General features: G+C 37.5%; 1 protein-coding gene and 1 long non-coding RNA gene across 2 annotated transcripts; one reads left to right on the top strand and one right to left on the bottom strand.

Moving 5' to 3' along the window:
• Positions 1-1,395: 1,395 nt before the first annotated feature.
• Positions 1,396-4,926, top strand: LOC128607930 (axonemal dynein light intermediate polypeptide 1-like). Its single transcript, XM_053625212.1, has 6 exons — positions 1,396-1,588; positions 3,010-3,146; positions 3,230-3,399; positions 3,690-3,868; positions 3,955-4,119; positions 4,206-4,926. Exons 1-6 carry the CDS (start codon positions 1,505-1,507, stop codon positions 4,236-4,238), a joined length of 768 nt encoding a protein of 255 aa, XP_053481187.1. The 5' UTR covers positions 1,396-1,504; the 3' UTR covers positions 4,239-4,926.
• Positions 4,927-6,589: 1,663 nt separating this feature from the next.
• Positions 6,590-8,568, bottom strand: LOC128607931 (uncharacterized). Its single transcript, XR_008385979.1, has 2 exons — positions 8,277-8,568; positions 6,590-7,550 (listed from the first exon to the last, which is right to left on the bottom strand). It is a non-coding gene; the product is annotated as an uncharacterized LOC128607931 (long non-coding RNA).
• Positions 8,569-9,453: the final 885 nt, after the last annotated feature.

Raw genomic sequence — 9,453 nt, 5'->3', positions numbered from 1 at the left:
CTCACTGTGCTAATTGCAGAAAGCCGATCCCGACCTGGACGCCGCCCCACCGCGACGCCCACATCTGTCCTGCTTTATTCTATCCTGTCTTAACCATTTTTCTGTAATAAACCTTTTTTACATTCAGAGGACGAGTCTGCAATTGTTGTCTAATTTCCACGACAGGTATTACTGATGTATTTTATGGCGTAGTATAAACGTGAACATATCTTGAGCTTGTGTTAACCACAGACCTTATTTCAGACATTTAAAAATAAAAAAACCCATTCAGAAACCCCATTGACTTTGGGATGATGGATGTCCAGTAAACAGGAAAATTAAGTCGAGATCATGAGAAAATAATTTTTGTTATGTCCAGATCATGAGAAAACAACAGAAAAAAATAAATAAATGCATGGCCGCTTAGGGCTTCCGTACTTTTTTCATGTGGTATCCGTTTTGCAAAATGATGAATGATTTGCTCCATATTTCTTTTTAAACGCTGCCTATTTCCACTGATGAATAATGAGCAAGATTTGATGGTAATATTAACCTTCCCGCAGTCCCACACAAAAAAGAGCTTGACACACAAAAAAACAACTTTGTTTAGACCAGTGGTTTTCAAAGTGGGGGCCACGCCCCCCTTGGGGGCCGCCAGAGGGCGTGCGGGGGGCCTCAACAATTTGGTGTGAAAAATAAATAAATGTATGTTTTCTCTTTCTCACTCTCAGACAATCACACACACACACACACACACACAATCTATTCCTAATGTAATGTAAAGATGTAAGATGTAATTATTAATATAAAAAAAGGGGGGGGGGTATATTCAGAAGTATGTATTTTTAATGTGTTTTAAAGACATCTTGCAAAAGGGGGGCCTCGGTCAAATGTTAATGCCATTAGGGGGGCCCTGGTTTAGACTAAATTTTATTGCATGTTATTGTTGATATCATATGTTATTGAACTGATATAAGGTCTCCTTACAGTTACATGTTTGTTAGTTTAGTTCAGTCTTTTTGCAACAGCGTGGTTTGAGTGACTTATTTCTTTTCTGAACAGTGGACTGTCGAATAGAAGAGAATAAAGTAGTGTGAATATACAAGTATATATTATATACTGTGTGCTATGTATATGCAATACAATGTACACTAAACACAATTTGCAATATTTAAATGATACAGTGCAATATATTTTACTAGCTTAACGTGATAGTTTCTGACTGGCATAAAGTTGACTTGAAGTTGGACGTTCAATATTCGCAGATATGTGCAAATTAAGGAACCATCTCTAAAGTTGGATATGACATTGGTATACATGTTTCAAACATCAATAGCATTTGAAGGGAATGACGTACAGTCACAAAACCAACTGTGACGTGTTCATCTAGGTGTCAGCGATGACGCTCGTTGCCATAGTGACGCAGAGATTATATATGCGCTCTGCTACTCAGACGGTTATCCAAAATAGCGTTGTTTCCTGAGACTTTTGATTACTTCGAAGACTTAAGTGCAAACAAACAAATATGACCATGAGTATTCCTATTGAATCTTTGGTCAAATACAAGAAACCGGAGCTGGTGAGCAAGAACACCGAGAACTCACCAAAGGTAACGCTGACTAGCTGCAACCCTTGTTAGTTTAAATATAACTCGAGATAAATATGCTAATTGCATTTCCATATGAGACTAACTTTAACCCGTAAAAACACGGACCCGTTTCTCCTCATGGGAAACATATGGGGGATATGAAACCGACCAAATGAACCACGTAGAGCACAGTTCTGAAATTATTTTTGAACTACAACCTCTCCTTGTGAAAGATCTGTAATGTTACATGTATGTCACGTCATGTTGGGCGTTTATAGTCCATTTATGATGTTACATGTATGTTACATTGGGCGTTTATTCCTCAACTGGAAAAAAAATAAATAATTGTCAGTTTTTCTTGCTTAATAACACAGATTTTCCTGTTTATGTGCTTTTCCACAACATATATTAAATGATTACTTTGCTGGGTAGGGATAACAAAAAAAATCTTTTTCAGAAATAATACAGTTTTAGCATTTTATTTGTTTTTCCACAACATAACTGTGACCATTAGGTTTAACAACAACAATTTTTTCAGAGTTGACACTGATTTCCCTTTTTATTAGCTTTTCCACAACATGTCTCAAAACTGTAACTTTGATAGTTATAGTTATGTAGTATACAACAACTTAATTTTACAAAAAAAAAACAAAAAAAAACAGCCTTTTTTACTTGCATTTCCATAACATATATCAAAATGATACCTTTTCGGGAAAGGTTTACCCACAAATTAAAACATGAAAATGTGCAAACTGAATAAAAATAATACATTACCTCATACTGGGGGTCTTCTCAACAAGCTAAACATGTAAATAGTGCAGCAACATTGTAAAAACATGTACCTTGTGCGATAAAGCTGTTAATAATAAAAAAAATGCTCAGTGGAAACAATTTTTGCACCATGTTAATTAATGTGACAAAGACGTCACATGACATTTTCACCTACTTTTTTAAGGTTAACAGCCCGATGTGACGTACATGTCACGACGATATTTTCATAGCTTGTTTTATATAAATTTGTTCAAGAAATGTGATACAAACAGGTTCAATGTAATATAGGACATGTTATTAAAACATTACAATTGTTAAATGGGTTGAAACATACCTTTACCTTTGCAACATGTGCCAAGCAGGCAGACCACCAATTTGGAAATGATGTCATACCTAACCTGGATGTTCAGTAGATGTCACTTAGGGATTTCCTGAGTTAGAAGTCAGGGATAAAACTTTAAAAGGACCTTCCCAGGTCATTATTTGGGGACAGCTTTGTCACCGTGGATTCTTACGGGTTAAGCAATATCAGGCAGTTCTGTTTAGTTGCTGTTGATGACAGCTGACTAGTGCGTTATTTTATTCATGGTAACAAATTTGTAATTTACCTGAAATCAACCAGCAATCCTTCCCCCTTTGTAACACTGAAAATCTCTCACTTCCAACCTAAGGCTTGGTCTCTGAAGGCGATTCCCCAGCAGCCCGCCATCTCTGATCCAGTTCCACCTCCACCCAAACCCAAAAGACCTTCATCTAATGCCATTAAACAGCAAACAGAGGATATTCTTAATTCCATCCTACCACCAAGGTAAGGCCGTCCTGCTTTTCCATAGTTGTACTAATTATATGTGCCACTGTATTAGTGCTTACGTGTGAACTTATGTGTTGCAGAGAATGGATGGAGAATAATCAGCTGTGGATACAGCAGGTGTCCAGCACGCAATGCAGCCGGTCAGACATCACTCATCTGCAAGAGACACTGGATCTCAAACTGCAGCAGAGACAGGCCAGAGATACGGGCATTTGCCCTGCCCGCAGAGAGCTCTACACACAGTGCTTTGGTAGGTTAACGAAAGGGCTCATTCAAACATGATTACATAATCTGCATTATTGGTAAATTATTCGTAACAAACAGGAGATACAGTCCATTATCAGTGCTAACACATCAACGAAAAAATGTTTTGGGTGTAATCGCTAAGGGTTTTTGTTTGTTTTTGCTTTCATGAAATCTGCAGCTTCTTGACACAACTGGGTTGTGAAAAAAACATCTTACACATTTAGTGCTAAACCTAAATAGCAACATATTCAAATGCAGTCCTTTCTAATATATACCAATTTCTTATTCATTTAGATGAGCTCATCAGACAAGTTACCATCAACTGTGCTGAGAGAGGAGTGCTGCTTTTACGAGTGAGAGATGAGACTCGCATGACCATTGCTGCCTATCAGACCCTGTATGAGAGCAGTGTGGCCTTAGGCATGAAGAAAGCTCTGCAGGCTGAGCAACAGAAGAAAGGCACTGAGAAAAAGGTATTCACTCCTATTCATCCCTGTTTCTCTAACTTTCACTTTTAAAAACCATAGAGCTTCTCTAATCTAAATTGTAACTTGGGCAGATTGCAGAATTGGAGAATGAGAAGAGGGAACTGGAAAGACAGTTAAATGAGCAGAAGGCTAAATGTGAGGAAATTGAGAGACGAGAAAATGACCGGCGACAGGTTGAAGAGAAGAAGCGCACTGACAAGATCCAGCTTCTCAACCGCACCAACCAACAACTGAAGGTATAAGCCACAAATTACCATTAAGACAAATGGCTGAGACACTGACATCTTCATCAAAAATACTTCCTTATCTCCTTTTTTTTTAGGCGCAGCTGAATGCAATCATTGCCCCAAAGTAATTATAACAGACACTTTCACACACAAAGACTTGCAAGGTAGGCTGATGGGCATGTCCAAAGTGTTAGGCTATAAACGAACTACACGACGGTCGCTTGACTTCAACATCACCACCACTAAGCTTCCGACAACTCTTTCAATCTTTATTTTAAAAAACAATACAATTGGAAAATACTATAAATTGATAAATCTACAAGTTTGAAAGTTTGAGTTGCAAGAGTACGAGTATAAACAGAACGAGGCTGTAGCAGATGTAGAGGGTATGTAAACTTTTGAACGGTGTAATTTTGATAAATTCAGCTATTATCTTGTCTTGTGGACTATATGTAAACATCTGTTGTGTGAAATAGCTTATTCAGGAAAGGACTAAATAAAAATCAACATGGGATTTTTATGACCCCTCTTATTTTGTTAACAGTATTAAGATTTAGCAGATTCTGCAAGGGGTATGCAAACTTTTGAGCACAACTGTATGTATGTATGTACGTATATATTCTCTCTCTCTCTCTCTTTCTCTCTCTCTCTCTCTCTTTCTCTCTCACTCTCTCACACAAACACACACAAAACCAGCATTCATGCTAATGGCCTGAGCACATTACGGCATTCTAATTATTTATTTAAAATGTATTTATTTGTTTTATTTGTTGTACTTTTGAAGTGACCTTGTCAAACAATAAATGTTTGAGATTATCTGATCGCCTCACTGTCATGTTGTTTTCTTCAAAATAAGAACTAGCAGGATTTTTAAGCAGGGAACTGCTTAAGCGTTGTTCTGTTCGAGCTTTTCATTTCTTACACAGCACTTAAAAATTTTTTTCAGTAAATATATTTCCAATGAGGCTATTCACATGAAATTTTCACCAGACTTTGGTATTAACTCAAGAAATCCACACATATAAAGAATTCACAACATTAAAGTCCATAAATAAAATTATGTGTAATAAAGGGGAATGACAGGAAAAAAGTATTGAACATGCTAACTGAAATGTATTTAATATTTAGTGGAGAAGCCTTTGTTTGTAATGACCGCTTCAAGATGCTTCCTGTATGAAGAAATTAATCGGCCGCAGTATTCAGGTGTGATTTTGGCCCATTCTTTTAAACATATTGTCTTTAACAGCCCCACACCATCATGCTTCAACATCCAAACTTCACTGTTGGTATAGTGTTTTAAGGGTGATTTAAGTGCGGTGTCATTTCATCTACAAACATGGTGTGTAGTATGACAGCTAAACAGTTCAATTTTGCTTTTACCGATCATGAGATGTTTCTTGTGTGACACCTTGGTAACCAAAAGCCTTTTTATAGACCATCAATTTACTAACCCAGCTGATATTAATTTGCACATATAGGGGGTATAATTACTTACGGATTTCAGCTGGTTCCTTGCCTTGGAGAACAGCTTTTTCTTAGCGTGTTCAATACTTTTGTCAGTCCACTTTATGACACACAACTTTATTTATGGACTTCATTGTTGCGAATTCTTTATATTTCTGGATTTCTTGAAGTAATACTGATGTCTGGTGAAAATTTCATGTGAATAGCCTCATTAATATGGAGTTCCCTTTTCTCATTCTCAAACTAGGTGATTGGCATGTCCAAAGTGTCTGTATGAATGAATGGGTGTGTGATTGTGCCCAATGCGCCCTGGGATAGGCTCCAGGTTCCCCGAGACCCTGTAGGATAAGCAGTATAGAAAATGGATGGATGGATGGATGTTTCCTAGGATGACCATATACATGAGTCCGTGCCGGAAGACAACCAGATCCACATAGGTGCTGCAGTTCAGCGTTCACATATTCCTCATATGTGTATGTGCGCTTGTAGGTGGATGAAATGGACGCTCTCCTGAAGGCAAGGGAAGCTCGTCACCAACCCGTGAGGATATTTAATGAAAACTCATGTCATGTCAGACTTCTGCATTTCTTTTTCAGGAAACCATGAAGATGCTCTATAACATCAACAATAAGAAGAGGAATGAGAAACAGAAAAGAAAGAATTAATAAACACAAAGAATTTATAAAGAATTAATAAACATTGTCATTTTCCTTATTGTATGCAGACATATCTACTAGATCAGTCCAGAACTTCATGCAAATACCATAGACAAAAACCCGGTTCCTTTTGTTTTTAATGATGCAGTTCTGTGTAGCACGTAAGCATCCTCACCAGTGAGCCAGTCCGAAACTTGTTTATCGGTTAAAACGAACCCCCGTTTCTTTTAAAACCCTGTCTTTTAAAAGTTTTTTTTACCTCCTAAAGAACCTGGGTTAGAGGTTGTGTAATAAATATTTTTCATTCTTCATTCTTCAGACATATTGACACTTCAGCCTTCACAAAAGAAAAACTCTAATGGTTTAAACGTTTTGGTATTTATTTCTGTAAAAGAAAATAATCAAGGGACTGTAGAAATTTAATAAACATCACAGCGTTTTTCTCAAGAATGTAATCAACCAGTGTTTCAATAATTTCACAAACACAAATTGGTTTCCCCACATTAATGCACATATGCATCAAGTCTGTCCATTCATTTGTGGCTCTCACAACAGACATTTGATTCTTGAGTTTTGTTAAACATTTTTGGATCAACAATGCATCCATTTACAGCAGCAGGTACATCAACACTGTCTCTGGAGTGCTGCTTTAGCAGTAGGCAGACATGGATTCTTGAGACATTGTAAATGTGTGTGGCAAATGTACCGATCTGTAGTCGTTTTTAATCCCTGTAATATGAGGGCTGACTTCAAAGTTGGTAACGACCTGCTCAGGGTTAAAAAACAACAATGTCTTTACAATAACTTCATCTTCATGAAGAAACTTTGTCAAACTAATATCTGTTTTTTTTTCTCGGAGCAAAAGTCAGGTCCTCTCTCATTTCGACAGGTCCTCTTGTTGGTGAAATACACATCAGTCTTCTAGGGGTATTAGGAGTTCTCGGAGCAGCCATTATAACAGATAGTTGTAGAGTGCCTTCTATGTTTTAACTACAACGTCTTAAACAATTATTTAAACACATTAACATAAACACAGCGCACGGTGGCTTAGTGGTTAGCACGTTTGCCTCACACCTCCAGATTTGGGGTTTGATTCCCACCTGTGTGTGTGGAGTTTGCATGTTCTCCCCATGCTGCGGGGTTTCCTCCGGATACTCGGGTTTCCTCACCCAGTCCAAAGACATGCATGGTAGGCTGATTGGCATGTCCAAAGTGTCTGTAGTGTATGAATGGGTGTGTGAATGTGTATGTGATTGTCCAGGGTGTACCCTGCCTTGTGCTCCATGCTCCCTGGGATAGGCTCCAGGTTTCCCTGTGACCCTGAAAAGGATAAGTGGTATAGAAGAAGGATGGATGGAACATAAACACATCAGAATCATTCAGGGGGTGGACATCCTACTCAATACAAACCCAGAAAACACATGCACAAATATTCCCTATCTCAGACAGCCAGACAACACATAGAGATCAATAGAGTTACCAGAGGTCATAAATTTACACGACCTACAGAACTCATAAATTACAGCGGGGTCATAAATCAATCAGACATTTTGACAGAAAGTGTCTTTTATAACTACTCCCCAAAGAAATAAAAGTGTCATGCTTCAGGTTATTTCGAAATAAATTCTGACTTCAATGGATTTAATATATTTCAGTATAACAAAATTGTTTTGCCATGTCAACTTTATTGATGAGTTCTCCTGTGATGGAGATTTTCAGAACTGTGGAAAAAGGACATTATAAAATTAATAATAGTGAGTCATTCACTGTTCTGGGCTTTAGAGAGAAATGGTGTAGTGAATGGATGGTGCATTGAATAAAGTGCATTTAGGAAGTTCTGATTCAATTCCAGATCCTCCTCTTATACAGCTCCATATTTCACATCCCCTGTCCCAAACCAGACAATCCATGGAAATACAGCTGTGACCAAACAAATTGTTTTATCGCTTAGCTCTTTTAGTTGTATTGCCTTAAGTAGGTGCTTTTCTGTTCGTATTTATTTATTTATTTATTTAAACATGGTGCGTCATAATAAGGGACACCAACCTTCTTTATCTTCTTCGTACGGTTGAGTCTTCTTTTCTGTGGAAGTTTAAAGCAAAAAGGCAAGCGAGAGGAATATTTATGGTTATGATTTGTTTTGATGAAGACCAGAAACATTCTCTGAACACCTATAATATTAGCCCTCCATAAAATATTAAACTTCCGGTTATGTCGTGTACGTCGTTCAAAACGTACAAGATCCTGAGCAGGATTTTAGTTCCTTTTTGTCGGTACCTTCACCGCCATCTGTTGGTGGAGGCAAGAATTGTAGATGATGAAGCTGTCAGGCACTTGAAATTAGGCCACATGTTACCAAAACTTGGTAAATGAGTACGCATTTTTTTCTGTTTGAATGTTTCCCCTGCTCTAACACATCTGCATTAACTCAGGAAGCGCCGTTAATTAGCTTAGTTGACTCAGATGTATTGTGAGCATGGGAATCACTACAGTGTGTAGGACAGGGCTTACTCCAGGACCTGTGCAGGACGCTGTGTGTGAACACACTACATTCCCTGCTGAAAAATCCAGCTTGGATTTACCAACTACCAGCACTGGATACACACACCGAGCTGGTTAAACTGGTAGTCTTTCTTAGCCAGATGGGGTTTTTTCCCCAGATTATTTTGCTACTTGATTAAATTGATCAATAAATGTTTGCGGTTGTCTGATTGCCTCACTGCCATGTTGTTTTCTTCAGAATAAGAACAAGTAGGATTTTTAAGCAGGGAGCTGCTTTAAGCGTTGTTCTGTTCGAGCTTTTCATTTCTGACACAACACTTAAAGTAAACAAGTTTACTGTTTTCATGATATATATATTTAAATAAATTAGCAGGTTAACAGGTATGCAAACTTTTGAGCTTATTAATAAAGATAAGTGCTGACTCAGAACTTGCTGCCAGTATAAAAACCCCAACAAATGAACATTGTTTAGTAGAATTTCATTTTAGTAGTCATTTTGTTTTTGAAACATAAAATAGACACACACACACACACACACACACATACATGCACACATACATTATATATATATATATATATATATATATATATATATATATATACACACACACACACACACACACACACACAGTGGGGGAAATAAGTATTCAATACATCAACATTTTTTTTTTCATTAAATATATTTCCAATGAGGCTATTCACATGACATTTTCACCAATAA

This window comes from Ictalurus furcatus, chromosome 5, assembly GCF_023375685.1.
Source record: "Ictalurus furcatus strain D&B chromosome 5, Billie_1.0, whole genome shotgun sequence".
NCBI lineage: Eukaryota > Metazoa > Chordata > Actinopteri > Siluriformes > Ictaluridae > Ictalurus > Ictalurus furcatus.
This window is presented reverse-complemented; position numbering and strand designations above follow the sequence as displayed.